The sequence below is a fragment of the Artibeus jamaicensis genome, unplaced genomic scaffold (assembly GCF_021234435.1).
Source record: "Artibeus jamaicensis isolate MK-2021 breed Jamaican fruit bat unplaced genomic scaffold, CSHL_Jam_final scaffold_1964, whole genome shotgun sequence".
Lineage (NCBI taxonomy): Eukaryota > Metazoa > Chordata > Mammalia > Chiroptera > Phyllostomidae > Artibeus > Artibeus jamaicensis.
In genome coordinates this window covers 52,497,961-52,521,307 of record NW_026522030.1, presented here as the reverse complement: position 1 = coordinate 52,521,307, position 23,347 = coordinate 52,497,961, and the positions used below count along the sequence as shown (strand labels likewise).

The 23,347-nt window shown below is 34.9% G+C and overlaps 2 protein-coding genes across 15 annotated transcripts in view; one reads left to right on the top strand and one right to left on the bottom strand.

Annotated features, from left to right (window-relative positions):
* Nucleotides 1-16,012, top strand: part of PSIP1 (PC4 and SRSF1 interacting protein 1) — a 42,125-nt gene extending 26,113 nt beyond the window's left edge. For 2 of the 5 annotated variants that reach the window (XM_053656516.1, XM_037132063.2), the window contains exons 7-16: nucleotides 2,353-2,449; nucleotides 3,468-3,543; nucleotides 7,059-7,287; nucleotides 8,282-8,400; nucleotides 10,981-11,036; nucleotides 11,393-11,463; nucleotides 11,668-11,769; nucleotides 11,882-12,092; nucleotides 13,405-13,507; nucleotides 14,490-16,012. In XM_053656516.1, the coding sequence (XP_053512491.1) occupies nucleotides 2,353-2,449; nucleotides 3,468-3,543; nucleotides 7,059-7,287; nucleotides 8,282-8,400; nucleotides 10,981-11,036; nucleotides 11,393-11,463; nucleotides 11,668-11,769; nucleotides 11,882-12,092; nucleotides 13,405-13,507; nucleotides 14,490-14,550 (1,125 nt within the window). In that variant the 3' untranslated portion in view covers nucleotides 14,551-16,012. Of the gene's footprint in view, nucleotides 1-2,352; nucleotides 2,450-3,467; nucleotides 3,544-7,058; nucleotides 7,288-8,281; nucleotides 8,401-9,655; nucleotides 10,326-10,980; nucleotides 11,037-11,392; nucleotides 11,464-11,667; nucleotides 11,770-11,881; nucleotides 12,093-13,404; nucleotides 13,508-14,489 lie in introns of those variants that run through there. The other 3 variants (XM_037132067.2, XM_037132065.2, XM_037132064.2) reach the window with 3 other exon arrangements.
* SNAPC3 (small nuclear RNA activating complex polypeptide 3) overlaps nucleotides 3,609-23,347 on the bottom strand; it is a 58,006-nt gene continuing 38,267 nt past the window's right edge. For 2 of the 10 annotated variants that reach the window (XM_037132069.2, XM_037132068.2), the window contains 3 exons: nucleotides 22,741-22,905; nucleotides 20,330-20,437; nucleotides 12,816-19,118 (listed from right to left, as the gene is read on the bottom strand). In XM_037132069.2, coding sequence (XP_036987964.2) covers nucleotides 18,971-19,118; nucleotides 20,330-20,437; nucleotides 22,741-22,905 — 421 coding nt within the window. In that variant the 3' untranslated portion in view covers nucleotides 12,816-18,970. Of the gene's footprint in view, nucleotides 4,488-12,815; nucleotides 19,119-20,329; nucleotides 20,438-22,740; nucleotides 22,906-23,347 lie in introns of those variants that run through there. The other 8 variants (XR_005080593.2, XR_008389952.1, XR_005080592.2 and 5 more) reach the window with 8 other exon arrangements.

Genomic DNA, 23,347 nt, shown 5'->3' with positions numbered 1-23,347 from the left:
TTGAGTCCCAGTTTTCTTTCCATTACCATTGGATCCCTGTGCATTTTCCTTCATTTCACATAGTGTAGCCTTCGTTTTTTGTTTTTTGATTTTTTAAAAATTTAATTTGTGACTAAAATCAACCAGTTCTTTGAGCATCCTGATCTCTAGTGTTTTGAACTGTGCATCTGATAGGTTGGCTCTCTCTTTGTAGGTTAGAAGTATTGGCTCTGGGGCTCTGAGTTGTTCTTGAGCCATGTTTTGATCTGTCCACACCTGTTAGGTATGAGGGGTGAAAGCTTAGGTGTTCACCAGGGCAGGCCAACCCAGTCGCTGGGTTGTGACCGGAAGTGGGGTCAGAGAGGGAGCAATGGCATTTGTTGGGCTCTCTCTTGGGTTTCAGTCTCCTCTGCTGCTTCCCACAAGAAAATTGGGCCCTTCTGGTGCTGGTTCCCAGGTATGTGGGCTGGTGTACATTCTAGGAACCCGTGGGTCTTCCCAATGAACTCTTCTGTGAGGCTCAGTGTGTCTCTGGGCACCTCAAGCGCTGAAAGTTTTTCCGATTGGTGTTTTTTAGGCTTTATTTCCCGGCGCTGGGGCCCTGGGTTGCGTGGTCTGTCTCACTGACCATTTTCCAACCTGCCTGGTTTATTTGCGCGAATGTGTCTCCACTGTCAGCCAGCTGCCTTGTGCACCTTACTGGGTTTGCTCATTTTCTACCTGCACCTGGGTCTGCAAACCACCGCCTCCTCCTGTCGGGACCCCTCTCCGCCGGCTGCCGATTCTGCCCCTCTTACCCATCTGGATGAATGGTTGGTTGTAGTTCAACTTCGGTACAGTTCAGTTTTCTGTCTGTTCTGGTTGTATTTTTGTTTCTAAATCTTTGTTCTTAAATTTGGTTGTGCAAGGCAGTATAGTGTTTCTACCTACACCTCCATCTTGGCCAGCAGTCAGTTTGTAAATTATTAACATGCCAGAAATACAACCTGAGTTAATGTTTAGGAACAATTTCCTTGAATAATTCAAGAATTATTTTAGGGAATTGATTTTTAATAATGCTTTGAACATTCCTTATTTCATTCCAATTATGAAAGAAAAAGTAATGTCTAAAAAACTGAAAAGGAAATGGACAAACTCTTAGAAGATTGCTGAATCAAGTTTGCATCTTTTCATTGCCAGTATTTATTCATAAAGATGTTTCAGAAAGGTATTACCAGTTAATTGATCATTTCTTACTGATCATCAGTAATCAATATATGAATAATTCTCCACACACTTAGGTGTATGGGCATTATTCTGTAAATGTTTACAAATCAGATTATTGAGTAAAAGATTTGTTTTCTTCAGTAACTAGATTGTGCTCGATTTTGCTTTATTGCCTTTATTTTTCTTTCTCTAGTTAGTGCTGAATTCTAAATAACTGGGGGTAGGGAGGCAGCTCATAGTGTTCCCCCATCCTTCTCTGTTCTCTTCACTGGTTATTTCCTCCCATTTTCCATTATGATCAAGTTTGTACTTCTCTTCGAATTAGTGGTTCCTAACCTTTGTTCTTCTGTATACTTGAATCAGTTAAATTAAGGGTCATTGGGATTTTTTATTTTCCACTTGATAGTGAATCCTTCTTTATGGAAAATAGGAATACAGGTCACAGTCAGTTCAAAAATAAAATCTGTACATATTAACAAAAATTTAAAGTTAAGTATCAGCAATTTATTTTTCTTGCCTTTTCTGATATTAAAATATTAACTTGGGCCCTGGCTGGTGTGGCTGAGTGGATTGAATGCTGGCCTGTGAACCAAGAGGTCACTGATTTGATTCCCAATCAGGACATGTGCCTGGGTTGTGGGCCAGTCTCCCCCTCCCCCTGTAGGGGGCGCATGAGAGGCAACCACACATTGAGGTTTCTCCCCTCTTTCTTGCTCCCTTCTCCTGGCTTAAAATAAATGAAATCTTCTTAAAAAACAAAGTAATTTTAAAAAATTAACTTGGTTCTGTATTATAAGTACACAATGTAATGTTACCATTTTTAGGTATTTGAAATACATTTATAAGCAGTGTGTGGGTTGCTACAGTGTAATTACTTTGTACTTTGGTCACTATTTTGCATCAAGAATATTACCTTTACTTTCCGAAATGACTATTTTAGGTTGAGATATCTAAAAAGTGAAGTTTTTGTTTCTTAGAAACTGTTCACTAGAATTATAAGCTAAGTTTGAGGATCTCCTGTGATGTCAGCTGTTGACAAATAAAGGTGATATGGAAATTATGCTTATATTTGAATTTGTTGTTTTAGAGCGGCATATTCTGGTCACTGACTAAAACTTATAATGCCTACTGTTTGCTATGTAAGTTAATTAAACCTTTATGATTCAGGCAGAAAAGCAAGTAGAAGTCGAGGAGGCAGGAGTAGTGACAACAGCAACAGCATCTGCTAATCTAAAAGTGAGTCCTAAAAGAGGACGGCCTGCAGGTAAGACTGCTAGTGTGTAACACCTGGGCTTATAGTTAATAGTACAGATGATTTTAAGTGGTGTGCCTCAGATACTTTGGAATAGTTGGATAGACAGTGGTTATATGTAATACAGAAATTTTATTAGTTTCTGTTCATGTAATGAAGTATTTAAATTTAAAATAATTGTTTCAGGACTTTCCATTTTCTGTTTGATCCCTATTATATTTTCCCCCTAATAGTGGCAAATGAGGCAGTGGTGATTTAAATGACGTAACTGATTAGTTTTCTTCCTTACTTTAGAAAACATAAGCTTTCCAGATGGAATCATAATGAAAGCAAGAGAAACAGCATTTGAGTAATAAAGCTATTAATATTTTAAATTACTACATTCTTTGTTTAGGACCCTTAAAATATGCAGCTATCATCAGCATTAAAATTGGGTATAAATTTCTAAGATGTAAATATACACACAACAGTGTAATAAGTATATGAATATTGACTATAAGTGCTACTGTAATATTTTGTTCTGCTTTGTGAAAACAGAGAAGGATGTTCTTTTGTCCCTCTCAGCCATACCAAGAACAAATAGAAAATTACTTTGTTAATCTACCTCTTCAAATTTTCTGCTGTGGCTCATTTGAACCACTGGGGGGATGTTATCTTTAACACTTAAAATAGTAGTGTTTCTGATAAGCTACTGATAATTCTAAGTATACAGGGATAGGCAAAATTAAGTTCACAGTTGTTTGTATGGTGATGATTATTACAAAGCTTTTTTAACTCAAAGGAAGGGTACAGTGCACTTTGAGGTACAATTTCTTCAGTGCTCAAACTGCCGACCTTCATTATTTACACATTCTTGCAGTTGAGTTGCAGTTGAGTGTGCTCAGCACACTTTGGCATAGAGTTCTTTATTGTCATCACTAAGCCTGCTTTTGCCCACCCCTGTATATCATTTGTAATCTTGATGTGAGATTTGCATCTTGAAGAGAAAAGCAGGTAGTCATCCAATTATTTTTTTCCCTGTGACGGTTAGCTACAGAAGTCAAGACCCCGAAACCAAGAGGCAGACCCAAAATGGTAAAACAGAACTGTCCTTCAGAGAGTGACATGTGAGTGCATTTTAAATGTATAAGTAATTATGAAATGAATTAGACACTTTAAATAAGCATAAGTCTTCATTGTTACCATTTTTATTTTACAGGGTATTGTTCGTTTTTCTAAAAGTTATGGGAAAAACTGTTCTGATATAAAGAGATAATGCAGGGTAACATCTGTAGTAGGGAATATGGGCAAAACAGTTTGTTTAATTTCTTAAGTATTCTTAAAGCCATTGCCACAAATCTTTAGCTCCTCCAGAATAACTAAGTTAAAAACAGTGCTGCTAATTTTTTTGAATGTACATTAAAAACTTTAAAGTATTTTGGAATGATAACTACTTTTAGTTATCAACAAAATAATCAGGTTTTCCCTACCTGTGTTGGCTTTTCTATGTAGAAACTTTATCAGAAACAATGTATATTTAGACAAAGACAAAACTTGAAAATGTAGTGGCACAAAGTTACAATATAGTTTTAACTACAGTGAAATTAAGTCAGGTATATGGGCAGTTGACTGTTTTAGTTTTAAAACATACTGAATAAATCTTACCATACCACCCCTTAGCTTTCTTAAATAATCATGGCTTCAGATACATAAAAAAGTCTAGGATATTTCATGATCAACATAAGGCCTTGCTCTGGAGACTTGGGAACTGAAAACACAAGTTACCCACTCCCCTCTACCCTTTAGACAACCATGTAGATTTATAATAGGGAACCACTATAAACTGCCATTTGAAAAGGAGAGGTTTAAGAGGCTCATGGCATTGTTCTTGGGAATCTGAAATTATGCTGGGAATATGCCGTGATATCCCACTATTTTTTAGGTATAAGGAATGTTCCCTTGATTGGGACCTAGTTTTCCTTTGGAAAAGAATCTTCCTGGTCTGTTTCTCCTCTTGGCCTTTGGCTGATTCCTTTGAGTTCTTCACTTTTTCTGTCATCCTCATTTGTACCTGAAAAGGTCAGTGGAGAACATTACCCTCCTTATCAGCTGGAGCAGTTCTCTGTCTGCTTTCAGGCTATAAGGAATGGGTCCAAGATTCCTTTTTAGATCTCCCTTAATTTCTTTGATGTTGGCTCATAGCACTTTTAGTAATAATATTTTATTGTTGGTGTGTGTGTCTGTTCTTCTTTCTAGTCAGTTTCATGAGTAGTGTGGTTCACTCATAAGACTTTCCCCAGACACGCTTATGTTTTTCTACTTAGTTACAGGCACTTGGAGGTCGTAGGTTATCCTGAGAAACCACCCCTCAGTATCTTTTTTTCCTAGATGATTTCAAGGTAGCTGAATCAGAATTTTTTAAAAGACTGGCAGCTTACCCCTGATTGGTCATTTACCCTAGTCTTTTAATTTGAAAATGTTTTACAGGATGGAGGTGACTTTGAACACTGAAAAGCATGGAATTTTTACGTTCTTTCCTTCATCTTCCATTATTTCTTGGACTTAACTGTTTCTTTGAAGTACTTATCAAATTTATCTTGATAACACCAACTCAAGACCCCTTCAAGCATTCTGTCTTGAAACCCCCTTACCCAAAGCTACCAGTTTACGAATACATTTTGTTACAAGTTGTCACATGACAGTTTTACCCATTGTATAGTAATGCATGAGAGTTCAGTTTCCCAGCCTCCAAGTTAGAGTCACATATTTTATGTTTTTGTTACTGGTATCAATTTCTGTATACTAACAGGTTTTTGCTGAGATGACAGATATCCCTAAAGTAGCAGTAGCTTATTTACTATATTTATTTTTAATTCATGCTGTATGTAGGCCTGGCATTGGCAATAGCCACTCTTAGTGGTGTATCTGGGCACAAACTCGGTAGAGTACACAGCTAAAGTACATAAGCTCTGTTGAAACCTGTTCTCCACCACCAGAACATCATGTATGTGTCAGTGATAGCTCATAATTTCCCTGTAAAATAAATACTTGTAAGATATTTGGGGTATGTTTGCCTCAGTTTTGCTTACGTTTTACATCAAGACTAAAAGAATTCACAAATACAATTTTCCTAATTTAACTAGACCTATTAAAGAGGAATAGTCACTGGGGAAATCTGTTTTTCATGGAAGTGGGTAAGGAAGACCATTGGGAAAAGACGTATTTGTAGAGCAGTGATCATTATTACATTTATGGGAATTATCTGCTTTGGTTTGGTCCATAAAACTGAAATAATAATCCAATTTCTTACAACTTTATGAGTACACTTTATAATGATTTTTTTCTTTAAAAATTGCTACATGGTATTCTACAGCTGTTTCAGGTATTATACTTACTAAGATCCATTCTATTTATAGAGACATCCTTTTAATAACACTATCTTCTATTTTGTTCATGGGCAAGTATACTGATTAGAATACAATGCTAGAAGCAGATTGGCTGGGTCAAAGGTTGTTTGTATATTTAATACCTGCTTCCTTCCATGGGCGGGGACAGTAGTTTGGGGGGGGCAGTTGGCCAGTATGTATTAAGAGCCATGTAAATGCCCTTTGTATTTGACTCTTTTCCCATCTCATTGAAATGGATTATCATAAAAATTGTCATGTTTGTGGAAATACTGAAGGTAAACAATTTTATTTCATGCTTATTTTTCCATTGATTAAAAGGATGAAATCCATTTGACATTTGAAAATAAACATTCCTAGTGATAGCTGTGTGAAAAAAACTTCTGAAGAGATAAAGGATGGTTTTTTTCTTTTCCAATTTAATAATCAATCTCTTAAGGGTTCAGGGAAGCACTTGTTACCTGGTAAGATGTTATTTGGCTAATTATTGGCCTTTTGCACCACCACTTTAATGAGAAAAAGAATGGGTCGGACCTGATGATCTGAGGTCTTTTCTGCTCTCAAATCCATTATATAATTTGTTTAATGTGAACATTTCAATAAAATTCTTGAACAGCAAAAAGGTTAGTCTTTAACAGCTCATCCAAGCTTCAAGTTGTATCTCTTTGTGCTTAAGTTGAATATGTAGTGTAAATAGCATCTAATGGCAATGTTAGGGTTTTTGAACAGATTCAGTAGTGTATCAGTTGGAGCCTTTTATCTTGAAAAGAGTATTTTTTTAAATTCTAAAATGACCATATTTGATCATATGCATTTCACTTCTGCAATTGTATTTTTGCCCATCTACTTTTGAACACAATTTCTTATAAATACGTAAAGGTACAAGTATCTCACCTGCTAGATCACCTTACACACTGCTATAACTACAGAGTTAAGAAAATAGTAACTTGACAAGTAAGATAATACTTGGATTTTGTAAAAAGTATATGATGTGTAAAAAGGGGGATGGGAGATCACTTGACCCCAATTTCACTATATATAATTTTTGTATCTTCTAATTTACATTAAAAGGATGTTCTTTTCCTTCTGTGATTGGATGATAAAGACTTTCTATTGTATTTTAATGTCTTTAAATTCAAAAATGACACCTTACTGTGTTGACTGGGAGAGTACGGTTGAATGGTAAGTATTAATGACACATAAAAGTTCATTTTTCACTGTTGCATTCTCTAAAATAGTGTAACTGAAGAAGACAAAAGTAAGAAAAAGGGGCAAGAGGAAAAACAACCTAAAAAGCAACTTAAAAAGGATGAAGAAGGTCAGAAGGAAGAAGACAAGCCAAGGAAAGAGCCAGACAAAAAAGAGGGGAAGAAAGAAGTTGAATCAAAAAGGAAAAATTTAGCTAAACCAGGGGTTACATCAACCTCTGATTCTGAAGAGGAAGGCGATGATCAAGAAGGTGAAAAGGTAGAACATTTAACTATCAGAATGTTTGCTTTCACTTTAACATGTAGTTCTTATTATAGTTTAAATAGCTATGAGAAGGTCTATACATCTGATTTAAAAGCTAAACTGAATTTCTTTCTTTACCTTTCTGAATAAACTTGAATTAGCTATGTTAAAAAGCATATTTAAACTTACTATACTTACCACTTCTTACATTTTCAAAATTATATCCATATTAAAGACTATAAACTTCCAGTGACCCCACCTATGTAGAAGAGCTTTGATAACCGAGATAGGCTGTGAACAGTGAAGGCACATGTAAAGGAGGTACATTTGTATGCAGATTATTTATTTGCCCCAATGAAATTCTTACTACTCTTCAGGCCTACTCTTCGTTTTTATCAGTGGTACTTTATATAGATGCACCCTTGTTTAGGAATTTCATTTAAGCTATGCATCCATAACCCTTGGGGCTCTATAGTCCTGGCCTGTAGAACTTTTATTTATTTTTCTGTATGATTATTTGATGACCTTAGAAGCCAAAGAATTTTAATTGGATAGGTAGAGCTGTGTAGTTGTCACTAAACGGGTACTTAAATAAAGTCAAAATAGCTTGATATACATATATTTTTGTTAATTTTCTGAAACTTTGTTTATTGATTTTTAGGGAGAGGGAGGGATAATGGAGAGATGGAAGGGAGAGAGTACCATGGGGGAAGGAGTGAGAATGAGAGAAAAACGTGTTTATTGTCCCACTTACTCATGCAGTCACTGGTTGATTGTTGTATGTGCCCTGACTGGGGATCAAACCCATAGCCTTGGCATATTGGGATGACACATGAACCAACTGAGTTACCTGGCCAGCACTTACTTACTCACTTCATTTTAAGTAAGGGACTCACTCCCAATAGCACTGCAGGAAATAGATTTTAATTCCCAAAACCATCAAAGAAAAGTTAAATTCAGCAACAACATGTATAATAATCCTGAGATTAATTAAATTCATCCTAATTAGAAGAGAAAAGGAGGCAGAAACTTTCAGACTGCTCATAGAAGGAACATGGTCAAAGGCCAACACGAGAAGGAAGCAGCAGACAGAAAACGCAAGCAAGAAGAACAGATGGAAACCGAGCAGTAAGTATTTTTTAATTCTAAATTTTGATTTTTCTTTAAAACTAGCATGACATGTTTAAACAATGGAATATCATTTCCCAGACCTTGAGCAGCAGCCTTTTAAAGAGGTGACTTTTCCCATGTGAGAGGAAAAAATTCTTCAGTATATGATGATAATCATGTTTCCGGCTCTATTCTTTTCTGAGTAGGAGGGTGAAATTCATGGAGAGTAATCACTCTGTGAACTATTTCTAATTTAAACTCAAAATGCAGATCACAGATAAGATTGAACTGTTAGTGGCTTTGTAGAAGATGTCCTCATCCTCTACTGTTTATTTTTATAGTACTAAACACAGAGTAGAATGAAAGAAATATCCTTATTTGTCATACCACCAGCAGGCCTCCCTCAAAAGACCAGCAAAAATTACAAAAGCACAGTTAGAAACCCAAGAGCCAGTGTATCTAAAGGCTAACAGGGTTTGCATTAGATATGTGCAATATAAATCAAGTTCAAAGCTGATTTCTTGTATGGTCTTACACTTGAAGACAATATATACTTAAGGGAATTTCTTTCCCCTTTAATTCTATGAAAGAATTTTATTGTAAGGAAAATAGCTATGGCAGTGATTAGGCTTCATGTGTTACATTTGTTTTTCCAAGTTATCTTTAAACTGTCACTTCTGAGTTATCTGAAAAACATTTCTTTGTGAAGCATCTGGTATTATTCTGACTGGACTTTTTATTTTGGTAATTTTAAAAACATGCTCTAGGTAACTAAGACTTAATAAACAGTAAAATTTTTATAGGTGTTCTTAAATAATTTTGTCCTTTTCTCTTTATACAGTAAATTTGTAAGCTAAAGGTCTTTATTTACAGGCATAGCATTTGACTATCTTGCTTTTAGTCTGGAGGATTATATATAAGCAGTTTCTGCTGCTTGAGGGAGTAATGAAAACTGATCTAAGGCTCAGAATGTTACTCCTGCTTATCTGTTAGGTGATTTTCACCATTTTTGTGAATATCAGTTTTTTCTTACTGTCCTTTTCAATCCCACCACAGAAAGTTGTTGCATTGTTTGTTTTTATTGTGCTCTGCAGATTAAGATATAAAATTAGCCATTGCTTCGTAAAACATAGCCCAGTCCTTCCTTAATAATCCAAAGTTATCTTTATGTGTTTCAGTTCTTTTAAATGTCCTCCGAATGTAACTTTCTCAAATTCTAATATTTGTGTTTTCTTTCCTTCTCCTGTTATTACAAAACTTTGTACTTGGACAGTTTTGCTCTGTAAAGCATTTCAGATGCAGCTTGTGTGAAATGCATTATGCAAAATAAAGTTTATTGTATTGTATTCCCAGCCAAACAACATGTAATCTACAGTAATAAAAAATATATCTCATTTTGGGCTCAAAGCATTAATCCAGTTACTGAAAAGAAAATGCAAGTGGAGCAAACAAGAGATGAAGATCTTGAGACAGACTCATTGGACTGAATTTCCCCCTCCCCCCCTTTGATGGAAGAAATGTTCCAGATTCTAAATTGAGGACTTCATTAATGGCATTATTACTGTGTTATGATTGTTAATTTCCTGTAAGGTACACACTACATACTAAGGTCGGCAAAAGTTTTTTTCCAAGCTTAAAATGAAGCTTTGTGTATGAAAATTAGAATAAGCTGAAAAGACGGTGGTTGTACATTATTTCCTTTAGAAAATATAAAAACTAATTTTGTTTTGAAGTTAGGTGTTAAACTGGAATAGCTATTATACCCCAGAGAATGGGGCAGTTGTGCCCTTCCCTTTACATTCCTTTGTTGTTTAATTCTTTAGAATCTTAATTGTTTTTTAATCCTGAGAGATTAAACATAGCCTTGTTAAGAAAACAAAAAATGAAACTGTAACCAAAATTTTAAAATAAAGTTTTTTTAAAAAAGAAACCCTGATTTTTAGATATTTTTTGTTCTTGTCTATTGAATTGGTTTATAAGGCTCAAACTCCAAGCCAAGGTACTAGAAATTAGTAAGAATTTAAGTCATTTACAGTAAGATGGTACCTTTTCATTTGTGAAATGGTATGTAAATGTTAGTGATGTTTAAGCTCGATACATTGGCAAAACTATTTTTATAAAATAGTACATACTATCTTTAAACATCTTATTTAATATTGAAATGAATCAAATTACCTGTCCTTTGGAGATGTGGGAACAATTAAACCAGTCTTTTATCATGTGTTTAAGCCTAATGTAGTAGTGACAAAACATTTATAGGCACTCTCTTCTCGTTATGGCCTGTTTGTCCATTGACCCTGATACTGGTCTTACAATAATACACTATTTATTGTTGGAAAAAATTTTTACCATGGTGACTGTTAACAATTTTATTGAAAAATGAGATTGTTAGATTAAAGGTTTTGAGTTTTGCTTGTATTTATAGCAGTTAATGCTACAGCACTGCAGAGTTCTAAGAATTACAGTCAGTTATTTGTGACCTAGACTACTTTTTATTTTAAAGAAAAAGATTGTAATTTTTAGTTACGGGATTGTGAGCATGTGGTAATCAGTCACAAAGTTCCAATGTTTTGAAATATCTGTGTTAACATTTGATAGGCAGAATAAAGATGAAGGAAAGAAGCCAGAAGTTAAGAAAGTGGAGAAGAAGCGAGGTTAGTTACTTTACTTTCTAAGATGTATAAAGTTACACATAGAAAGGAAGTTATACAGACACTGAATTTTTCATGTGTAGGTTTTAGAAGGTCATTTTATGTTCTTAAACCCTACAAATAAACTTCAAATCTCTAATTGATTGTACATACATTGCATTGTATTGTAAGTATAACCAGGTAAACTTGCTAAGGAGTCATGGTTATTATTTTAATGCTCATTATCTGATTAATTCAGATTAGTGATCTAGAAAGATTATTAAGATTTTTTAAAATTACCAAATCTTTCCGTTATACTTTGTTAATGTCACATACTGGTTTTAGAAAAACTATTTACTCTTTCACATTTTAATTTATAGAAACATCAATGGATTCTCGACTTCAAAGAATACATGCTGAAATTAAAAACTCACTCAAAATCGATAATCTTGTAAGTGTTTAATACTTCATTAAAAATACAATGCTGCCTTTATAGCTTTATATTTTCTCACATGGTTTTTTATAAGTATTTAAGATAGAAGGGACTATCACTGGTTGTTTTGTACTGCATTGTTTGAAATTTTGAAAGTAATCTTCAGAAGTAGATTACAAAGGTTGTGGTAATTAACGGTTATGAAATTACTGTTTTGTGAAGGATGTGAACAGATGTATTGAGGCCTTGGATGAATTAGCTTCACTTCAGGTCACAATGCAACAAGCTCAGAAACATACAGAGATGATTACAACACTGAAAAAAGTAAGCAATCTTAAGTCATGCAGATTTTAAGATTTTCCTCAAAACCAATTCATTTAAAAAGTAACAAAATCAATTAGGAAAATAATTATGAATGCATATTTTGTTTTCTCAGATTCGGCGATTCAAAGTGAGTCAGATTATCATGGAAAAGTCCACAATGTTGTATAACAAGTTTAAGAACATGTTTTTGGTTGGTGAAGGAGATTCAGTAATCACACAAGTACTGAATAAATCTCTTGCTGAACAAAGACAGCATGAAGAAGCAAATAAAACCAAAGATCAAGGCAAGAAAGTGTCAAACAAAAAGCTAGAAAAGGAAACAGGTATGTGGTAAGGACTGCTTTCTAAAAACTGGCATTGGTACATCACTAATACCTTAATCTACATTAAACTACAAAAGGTCTCTTCTGTACTTAGCATGGAACATAGTCATGTCAACCTTACAGCTTGCCTTTCAAGTTTAAATTAGTAGTAAATACTATTGCTTTTTACTAGACTATTGAACAATGTGGGGTTTAGGGATACCAACCCCCTTTGCAGTCAATAATCTCCATATAACTTCTGACTCTCCCAGAACTTCACTACTAATAGCCTATGCTGAGTGGAAGTCTTACTAATAACAGTCAACTAACATTTTGTGTATTATATAGTATAGTATATGCAGTATTATAAAGCTAGAGAAAACATTTTTAAAAACTTAATAAAATAGTCACAGCATTTATTAAAATACTGCAATTTTTTCATTTAAATCAGGAAAAATTTTTACCTACACAAAAGTAGAAAGAAATGAATTTCCCATGTCCATCACTCAGCTTCAGCAGTTACCAGCAAATGACTATTGCTGTCTTAATACTCTAATGAAGTTTTTTTTGTGATACCCCAGCAGATTATTTCGAAGCCAGTTCCAGATACGCCATTTGAACTACATATTTTAAGTTGTATCTGTGATGGACTCTTAAATAGTGTCAGTATCATCATCTGTTCCTCACTTCTATTAATCATCTTAGCAGCAGCTGCTTAATGTAGAAACCAATACTCAAAAGGAGTTGGATTTTTTTAGCTCATGTATTAGGGAATGTCATATATGTGTCCTTAAGAGATTTTTAACACAGATTTTATCGATCACACTGTTACAGTTGTCCCATTTTTCTTCTCTTCATCCCCCTCCCCATGATCATCTCCCCCTTCCTTTATTTCATGTCAATGAGGAGATTCTTCTTAAAAAGATTTACATGGAGGCTCTCATTGTTTGCTTAATAACAGGGCACAAAATCATGGTAATTAAGAAATACTTTTTTTACACTTTCTAAAATACCATGTACAAAATGACATGTACAAGATTTTACTGTGATTCACATTTTTCTGAGAAATAAAATGAATGATAATGCTCCAAACAGTTGTACCACCCTGTTTCTGATAATAGTAATAAATGGAATGATCAAAATAATGATCTACTTCCTGTACCCACAAATATACATAGCAACCTTGCTTCTTAAAGTATGTGCTCCAGCTACCCCAAGGTTTACAAATAAAATACATTATTATAAATTTCATGTTGTATATTTTGAACTCTAGAGGACATGTTCACAAGTATTAGAAGCTCTAACAGTTTTTTCCATTGGAATCCTTGTAAAGGTTCAAAAACTCTAAATGGAGGCTCTGATCAAGACAGTAATCAAGCCCAACACAATGGAGACAGCAATGAAGACAGCAAAGATGAGGCCAGCAGCAAGAAAAAGTGAGGATGTGTTTCAGTGGGTCGTAATGTGTGTGTTTGATTTTTAAATCATGTTGTCATCTCAAGGTTCAAATATAAGGGATTATATTTTGACCACCCTGTTCCTGAATCCAGGAAACAAGATGCAAATTCAAAAGGCAAAAATGTAAAACAATTATTTACAACTGATTTGCCTGTGTTCAAGGTTAGAGAGCTGGCCTGAATCCAGTTTTTAAAAATTAACTTCTTCCTTGGACCAATATCACTCATGTTCACACTTTATTGAATTGTGACAGGATAATAAAAATGAGATCTGGGATCTCAGGCTATTTTGTATTACGATACCTGTTCTAGATATGGAACCATGGTTATCCAAGCCTTGGTTTCCTCCACTGTATATTAATATATTAAGCCTTGAAATCAGGCATCCCTTCTAATTCCGAAATTTAGGGAAATCCTGCATGATGTGTATCATCCCTTCTTTTCATTTAGATTATAATAATGCTGGTATCACAGGCATTAACATTTTCAATTTTTTAAAGAGAATTCCTGCTAGCTCTGGCTGGTGTGGGTCAGTGGGTTGTGCCAGCCTATGAACTTGAAGGTCCCTGGTTTGATTTCCCAGTCAGAACACAAGCGTGGGTTCTGTGGGCCAGGTCCCTGGTTAGGGCAACAAGAGGGGCAACCAATTGATGTTTGTCTTCCTCTTTCTCTCCCTTCCCCTCTTTCTAAAAATAAGTAAATAAAGTTTTTTCAACAGAATTCATTTAAAAGCTGGAAATGATGGAAAGGGCCTGAGCCAACATACTGCCTGAGTTGCTGTGCTTGATCAGCATGTTTGGCAAAGTCAATAGAACAGTAAAATGAATTTTCAACCAAAAAAACAACTAAATATTTGGGTGATTTAAAAAACAATGCACACATTAATACCTTTTTTTTCTCTTGAGGAAAAATGTCCCCTAACCCCAGTTGTCACACCTCTTCCCCCCCCACTTTTCTATAGGCCATCCAGTGAAGAGAGAGAGACCGAAATATCTCTGAAGGATTCTACGCTAGATAACTAAGTTGACATGCTGGAATATAAAGAACATTTACGAAGTTTGTAATGGTTTTCATTTGAGATATTTAGACTGTTGAAAGTTTTAAATTTTTATAATAATAGGTTTTGATGTTTAAAACTTGTTTTGAGGGGGAAAATCCCTTTATCTTTGTTTAAAAATAATTAAATACTGGTTAAGTGTACTTGTGCAGTATTAACAGCTACATAAACAGTAAATGTGAGGGGAGATCGGAAATCTTGGAACTGCTTTTCAAGACATTGGTTGTAGCATATTTTCAATTTGTGTGTGTATGTTAATGTGTAAGTGATAGTAAAGTTACATTTTTAAAACTGCTACTTGTATAAAACCTTCACTCTTCCCCAAATATTGTGGATTTTGTGCAGTTTTTACAAATCTTGGATTTACCAGACTGTCTTTTCACTGTGGTTTTTGTAGAAGTTAGACATTTTTATGGTAGACAAAATGTTACTTCTATAAAATTATTCCCTTCTACTTAAAATTAACCTCAGTCTACATTGTGCTACATTATCCTGCTGCTTTGTAATAATGTATGTGGTCTGTATGCCATTTTGTATGACAACTAGATGCCCAACTGACATTGAACTGACAATTCTACATGGTACAAAACTTATGTTAACTTTAGAAACTAATTGAATTCTGTAGCTGGGAATTCAGCAGTCACAGGACTTTTTTGCGGATAGCAGAACTGGTGTACATAGGAATGAATCTGGCCCTACAGGTTCAGCCAGTCTAAGGTCCTTTATAGGTACAAGTAGCTAAAATTGAAAGCTAAGTGATAAAAGTTTATTTTTGGGACATTTCGGAATTTTTTAAAAAAGTCACACTCACTTAAAGTTAGCAAGTAGTATTTTTTTAATTGGAAAGCAACCCATGATGTTTATTAAGTAAATAAAAGTACTATATAAGGAAACTAGCCTATTTAAAAACATGGCTATATCAGAAGGGAATTTTTATTTCTGCATTGTACACTTGACAGGATTGCAAAAAGTAGAAACATTACCTTTCTCTGAGGCAGCAGGCAAAGGAATGGTTTGAATAGTCTGCTAAATCTGAGTGGCCCAAGGTTAACACAAGAGTTAAGGCTAACTGTAACAAAGTATTTCTCAGATCATATAATTAGGTCAGTTGGTGGTTTTTGTAGCTAAGACGGTTTGTCTTGAAACTATGAGTACAGGAAAAAGGCTTTTAATAAATACTCAAGTGTTTGCATGTGGCATAGACTGTATGTTCTGACCTCAGATAATTTTGTTTTCATCAATAGATGGAAAGTGAATTTTAATTTTGAGAGGTCTTACAATGGAACCTAGGACTTAGTGTTTGGAGGCCACTCTTCCCATTGTATCTGTTTGGTCCTTAGGACAACTAAAATTTGGACACATTATTCTTGTTAAGCTGTAAGTGTCAACATGTAAACTTGTTTTGATTAAAGAATTTTTTAATCAAACTGTTACTAGTAAATTACTTCTTTGCTATTTACAAAAATGTGTTGGAATTCTGGATTGGCTGCCAAGGGGGAGTAATAGAGATTGTGTTGTTTGGAGAGACTAGGAAACTAATAAGCTCAAACTGATAAAAATAAAGGAAATGTTATTTTTGATCCATTCTCCCTTCTGTGACCCAACAGACCTACACAGCTTACGAAGAATCACAGAATGTTCTGATTATGTGGCATTAAAACACAAGGTGCCTTCTCTAACCCTCATTTCAAGACATTTCTCTTTGTCACTAATGCACAAAACCCTCTTGAAAATCATATAAATAATCATCAAGAATGTTCAGAAGCACTGGCTGAACTTAAATGTGTATTTGGTTAAAACTCCAAAACTGTACAAGTTGTTCTAGAGATAATTAAATGAGAGTGTAAGACCACTGCCTCGGCCTTCAAACCCACACTAAAAAAAAAGTGTGTACACACCACCTATTTCATTGCTGCTTTTTAGACTACTGGATAATGTTTTACATTGGATGTTTCAAAAAAGTAAGTTATGCATGACTCAGCAGAATCAACTGTTGAAGGTTTTCTTAGCCCCTTTGGAGAAATTATAGGAGTACCATCTGAATCAGAGAATCTAAATCGGACTTTCTGTGTGTAAACAGCTCGGAGTACTTTAAGCCTTATAATTGCTATTATGTTGTGTGGTTTTCAGATAGTAGGACAACAAATTGATTGTAGTATACACATACACTTACCTGGTTGAAGATGCTGGGTCAAGATGAGGCGGCCCATACAAGACCAATGGCTTTTACAGGGCTCTGAAGGTTTCACTAGCAACTTTGTTACACTGGCCCATGTTTATACCTTAAGAACCTGCTAAATAGGCAGAAATGTATTCAAATCTGTGCTGTGCAATTCTCCAGCCTTAGAGATTGCTAAAGACATTGTGATGTGATTGGGAGAAAGGCTTAATTACCCTTAAAAGGTAATGAAGCCTGAAAAAGATGTTTCAGGAAACAGGCACTGCTTTTCTAGACTGTGATTTTGTGCATGACTCTATATATTAAAGTCTGATTCATTTCTAAATAGAGGATACTGATTAATTCAAGTTCATGTCTTCATATTTGCTTTTCTTTAGATAAAATATGTAACCTCACTCATGTGCTGTTTAATGTTGCAATTTGTAGCTATAAAATCCCTGATACAAGATACCTTTGTGCCTGTTTGGAAGCCGAGAATTTCTTTTGGTGTGAGACCTGTGTATCTGATACACAATGCATTGGCAAATTCTTGAAGTGATCTGGTTAGGTTAGCCTTTTAGATTTTACCAGGAAATGATAATAGATACCTGAGGCTTGTAACATTGGTGAAAAGGTTCACTTTAAGAACCGTCAGGAGAACATTCTAAAACGATAAAACAAGAATTCAATATTAACTGACCGTCTTTATCCACTAAAATAAACTGACTGGCACCACACATGGATTAATGCTTCTGTTATAATTCACTTTCTAGAATTTTTGTTTTAGAATAAAAGTAAAAAAAAAAAAAAGACCCCTGTATATAAAGTAGAAGCTGTAAGGAATACAGTTTAAAAATAATTTTTTACCTGAGAACTTAAATTGGGTAAATCTGGTTTCCAAAAGAATTTTAAATCATCATTGGAAATAAAGTAAAATTTTAGGCAGTAACCATCCATGTTGGGACAACTTATTTACGTTGATCCTCTTGCATATTGACTGAATCAGTGAGTAAGAACACTGCTAGATATACTAGAAAGGGGTTCTTAATTGAACTCCTTAAATGTGGAATTTAAGTCCATAAAACATTTAATGTCAACATTTTAAACATATAAGCTTTTATAGGCTTCATCAGTTTTTGATTTATATGGTAAATGTCTGTTCTTACCCATCCAGGCAGTTTGGAATTCAGTTGAATTTATAAATGTAACCTAGAAGAAAGCGAAATTTTAAATGACAGTTTAATTTTCCACACACACAAAAATATTCCCCAAAACATTTCCAAGTAGATACTGTAGCTACAATTTTCCCTGATGATCTACTAAACCTTGGAATTTATCACACTTGCCCCTATGGCCCAGAATGAGAGAAGAAAATTATAGTAAGGGGCCTGAAAGAATGAGGAATTGATCCAGAAAAACTTTTCTTTTTGCACACAGAATACTGGGTATTACTGTCCAGGAATAAGTGAACCAGAGCTAATAATCCATAGGATATTGAATTCCCATGTCCCAGTTGTCATATTACATGAGATTACAAAAATACTAAACTTACGTACATTTTAAACTTAGCATTCGTGACTCACCAAAACTTGTCAAGAAATGAAGCTTCAGCTCTGGCTGATGTGGCTCAGTGGATTGAGCACCAGCCTGCAAACCAAAGGGTCATCAGTTCGATTCCCAGTGAGGGCAAATGCCTGGTTTGTGGGCCAGGTCCCCAGTGGGGGGCACATGAGAGGACAAGCAAACACATACTGATGTTCCTCTCCCTCTCGTTCTCTCTCCAAAAATAAAATCTTTTTAAAAAATGAAGCTTCAATTCAAATGCTACTTCTGTGAAGCTATGCGTATATACCCAAGATCTCATGTTTATTTCTCATTTTCAAAGAATTTTCAAAGTACTTCCACCACTTCCAATCATTAATTGAACCCAATGACCAGGCAAGCCACAGACTAGGAGAAAATCAATACATATATCTGACAAAGGATTTGTATTCAAAATATATAAAGCCTGCCTACAACTCAGTAAGATAAACAGATTTGAAAATGGGCGAAAAGCCGCTGAGAACTATACTTTGTAATAAATACTAAAAGATATTTCTAAGCATTTAAATACAATCAAGTTACTTTGTAAGGAAATTTCTAATTTGAACTCTGTGAGGGGCATGGGGGTAACTTTAGCTGATTGTTGCACGTTGGTCCTGTTCCTAAAAGAACACATTTTCTGCTATTAATTAAAGGTTCCAGGATCAACATAAGGATAAGCGAGGAATTCCCCCAGTTTGTTGCCTTCTGAATCATAGTGGAGCATTCGGAAGCAAACATCACAAAAGAAACACGGGTCATCTGGTGCAAAACTGTCATTGTTCGTCACCCATCTGTAGTTAAAAAAAAACAACGCATCATTACAATTAACTTTCTCAGCTGTAAGTTGTGAACTGTAATGATACATAAATATAACTCCCATTATTGCCCTCTCATCCTACCTAATAATTATAATCCTTCACAGGATTTTCTGTACATGCATAGATAGATTTATCCCTGTCAGTACTGTACAAGGCAACAGCTCAACTAACACATACACTGCAGACTGCTGTTTCTCTGAGCGACTACTTCAGGCACACAGAGAGGAATACAAATCCATAACAGAGACCACACACTTAACCATGACATTCCTATCCAAGGAACTGTCATGTGAACACAAATCATTTTCTTCTAAGGTCATCTTGAAAAAGAATAAATTAGATGCTGCAGAGCTGATAATTTTGCTTAATTTATCTTTCTAACTGGTAAATGAGTGTTAGTTAGAAAACTCCAGCTGTTTTACTTAGAATTCAGGATAAAATGTTAGAAGGGTGCATACAAATGGGAAATACAGGCAACATTATTCAACTGAAATTTTGGGTTTTGACCGGAGATGTTACTAGTCACAACTGAACATGTTATTTTTCAGTTTACCTAAATTCTGCACCGCATGGAATGTTGCCTACCCCTGAGTTACATTTTGATCTAATAACTTTGATTTATGTTTTCCTATTTATCATTTGGTAAAGCACATTTGCTACGGAATCCAAAACAAGTTGATGACACTAAATTCTCCTTTTCCTCTGAATGGTTTGTTGACTGATCTAGTTAAAGAAACACTCAAAACATGCACAATCACAGAACAGAAATTTTATGAAACCTTATTTTGACCTCTACATATGAAATGCTGTGTTACTTTTTCATTGAGGAGAAACTAGACGAAACTGATTTTGTAAACTGCAGACAGGAGGCAGAAAGAACATGGTTGGTTCCCTGATGACACTGAGCATTGTATCAACCAATTCAGTCTGACCTTCCCCTGGACTTTCGCTACACGTGATAATTAATTTCCTTATTGTTTACAAATGTGGTCGTAACCTAAAGTGATCTGCAGCACTTCCCTAATAAAAAAATCCTTGATATCATTTATACCTCAAAGTATAAGTCTTCAGATACAAAACAACTGAAATACCAAAAATCAAAAATACCTGACTACGAAAACCAGTACCTCTTTAAAAAAAAAAAAAAATATATATATATATATATATATATATATATCACTTACCTAGCTGTGTACATTTTACAGACAAAACATTTTCTGGTCCATAGCCAATGCTTCTTGATAAGAAGGGGATAAAGTTTCCTATCCAAGCAGTCATCACAATGCACAAGCCTTTTGTTCATGAGAAAATAAACGAAGATATTAAAGTGAAAATTTTAGTGATATGTAAAGAATCCAGGATATCTGAACCTCAACCCTAACAACATATGTAGATTATTATATATATATAGTTTTACATATAAAATGACTTTACACCAGGTTGCCCCAATTGTGTTCCACAAAACATGTTCTCCTATAGAGCATTCTGGATGGAACAATGCCTTCTATGAAACTTCCAAACCCCTCCATGGTAATATACACTGTAACCTTCTGAGAGGAAGATGCTGTGTGCAGCATTTCTTGAATGTATTCCATCAGAGAATCCTTGTTTTACTCAAAGCACTTAGTACACATTTTCATAGAACACAGTTTGAGCAACTAATTGATCTTATTCAAGTATTTTATGTAGCATTCTACTGAGATTGACTGGTCATGTGGTACAACATAGCTCTTAATTACTGTCCTCTATTAAAATCCAAATCTAACTCCTGGCATAATGTAAATTGGTAGGACTTTACTTTTAAGTATCAGAGTTAAGAAATTGTGAGTGGAAATTAATCTGCACTGTGCTACTGATCTGCTGAGTGTGTCTGGGTAAGTCCCTTAACTGAACTGGACTCCAGGCTCTTCAGCTGAAAGCTGAAGGGACTGCTCAGGGTATTCTAGTGATCTCTGGTCTCAGACAATTCTAAAATTTGATTCTACACTGTTATTTTTTTTCAGCAAGAAAGGACAGCAATATCACCATCAGAAATTGACCAATGAACTTTTTACAGCTCACTAATTAATAAACTATGGAATGGCACTCAATGGTTAAATCAGCCTGTAAGATAAAAATGACTTTTAGTCTAAACTATGTTCCAAGTTGCCATGAGTTTAAGAATGACACTGTATGTAGCAATATGCCTACACCACAAGAAATATAAGGAGAGTAAAAATAGGCAAAATAGCTTACATAAAATGGAAAGAACACATTATTCAAGAAGTATATAATTTTGAAGTCATAAATTTATGAAGTTTATGTGTTCTCGGCTTTTGCTGCAAAAATTCTCAAAGGGCAATTGTTATACACAACTGTTTATTTTTAATTTAGCTCCTCAACATCTCTCAGAACTACTATAACTTTGGTTAAATAGATACTTGATGTTTAAATTATAACAAATTAATACTACCAACCATATAAGGTACATAAAACACTATGTTCTTTTTACTGTATAATGCTTTCTTTTCTAGGTCCTGATTCTCTCATGTTTGTATCTGCTGAGGTTTCAGTGTTCCTGTCACTAGTTCGGTTCCCACCGAATGGTGAAAATATTCTCCAGTGATATGCGCCGACGACAGATCTAGTAGCTCTGGACTCCCTTCCCAAGTCCTCCATCCCGCAGTCCTGGATTAAGTGGTTCTCCTGCTGCTAGACAGCCATCATTCTGGGATTTCCCTTTCCTGTCACTCTGAGGGTTCCATTTACATCTTAGGTATTCTGTTTTGCATTCCATGTTTTTTCTTTTTGAAGATCCAATCATTGTGTGAGGTACTACCTCAGGTAGCTTCCTGAGAATCAGTGCACGGGAGGTGAAGTTTTGAGACTACTGACTGAGACCAGAAAGAAATGGAAGGAAGGACATTCTGAAGCATCAGTGCTTATTATTGGTATAATAAACATATGGATATGACATTGCTCCTCAAAAAAAACTTAGAATGGTCTCTCAGAAGGAATCCAAATGGAGACAGAGCAGGGCTCATTCCTATATATTTTCCTTCATCAGTTGATTATTTCCTAAATAAGGACATGAAAAGCCTTATTCACGAGAAGATACCAGCTATATAAAATTATAACTAATCTTAAAAGCTCCTTTTAAACTATTTTAGTCCTTCCCACTTTAAATCTTTATGAAATCATTAAGACTTATTTGTCAACTATCAGAATTACTTGTCAATCATTAGAATTATTCTTGTCTACCCCAGTTTCCTTTCATCGCCTTCAAATTTTGGCAAAAGACACGAATCTGAGAAATACAACTGCAAATCTGCAGCATGCTTATATGGTAAAACCTGTCTGATATACAAATGGTGATACTTTAAAAAATATTTGTACATTTTTAACCCTCTATAAACAGTAAAACATTTATATTTTCTAAAATACAAATGAGAGGATACAAAGTTGATCACTGGGTGGAAAACACTTATTTTTGCTGTTTCCAAGCCAAGCTGCACTGACAATTACTTTTACTCCTCATATTCAAAACAAAAAACAAAAACCTGTGCTTTTATACTGTGAAATAAACAAAACAGATGTTCTGAGTACTGCCACTTACCTTATGTCAGTAACAACAATCACATGTTCACAGTCTCCCTGGTGACAGTATAGGTAAGGAACACCCAGTTTAATATTTAAGTCATTGAAGGAGAAGTCTTCCATTTTCGCAGCCTGAAACTTTCCGTAGCCTCTGTCATGGGACTCCGACCACTCAATGATCGTTCTGAGTGGGAAAGACAAGGATGTATCATTACTCCACAAAAAATTAAAAATGACAGAAAATGGGCTGTGACTGCAGTATTTCCCAAAACCTGCCTGCCCCAACGAACTGGACAGTTCCCATCTCGAGATGAAAACCATAGTGGTTGGTACGTGTTGGAAATTAGGAATTCTGAATTTTTGTTCATCCATTAGAGCATAAGTTCTCAAAGTGTGGTTCCTAAAACCCTACAGAGGCTTGTGAGGTCAAAATTATCTTTATAATAATCCTAAAATATTATTGCTGCCCTTTCAGCTCTTATTCCCTCATAAATGACCATTTTTCTGGAGGTTACATCACATGGGTTATCACTTGAGACTGAATGGAAAAATGTATAATAATGCCACTTTTCTTGCTATTTTATTTTGTTCTGAAAATTTTATTTTCTTTTTTAAAAAAATATTTT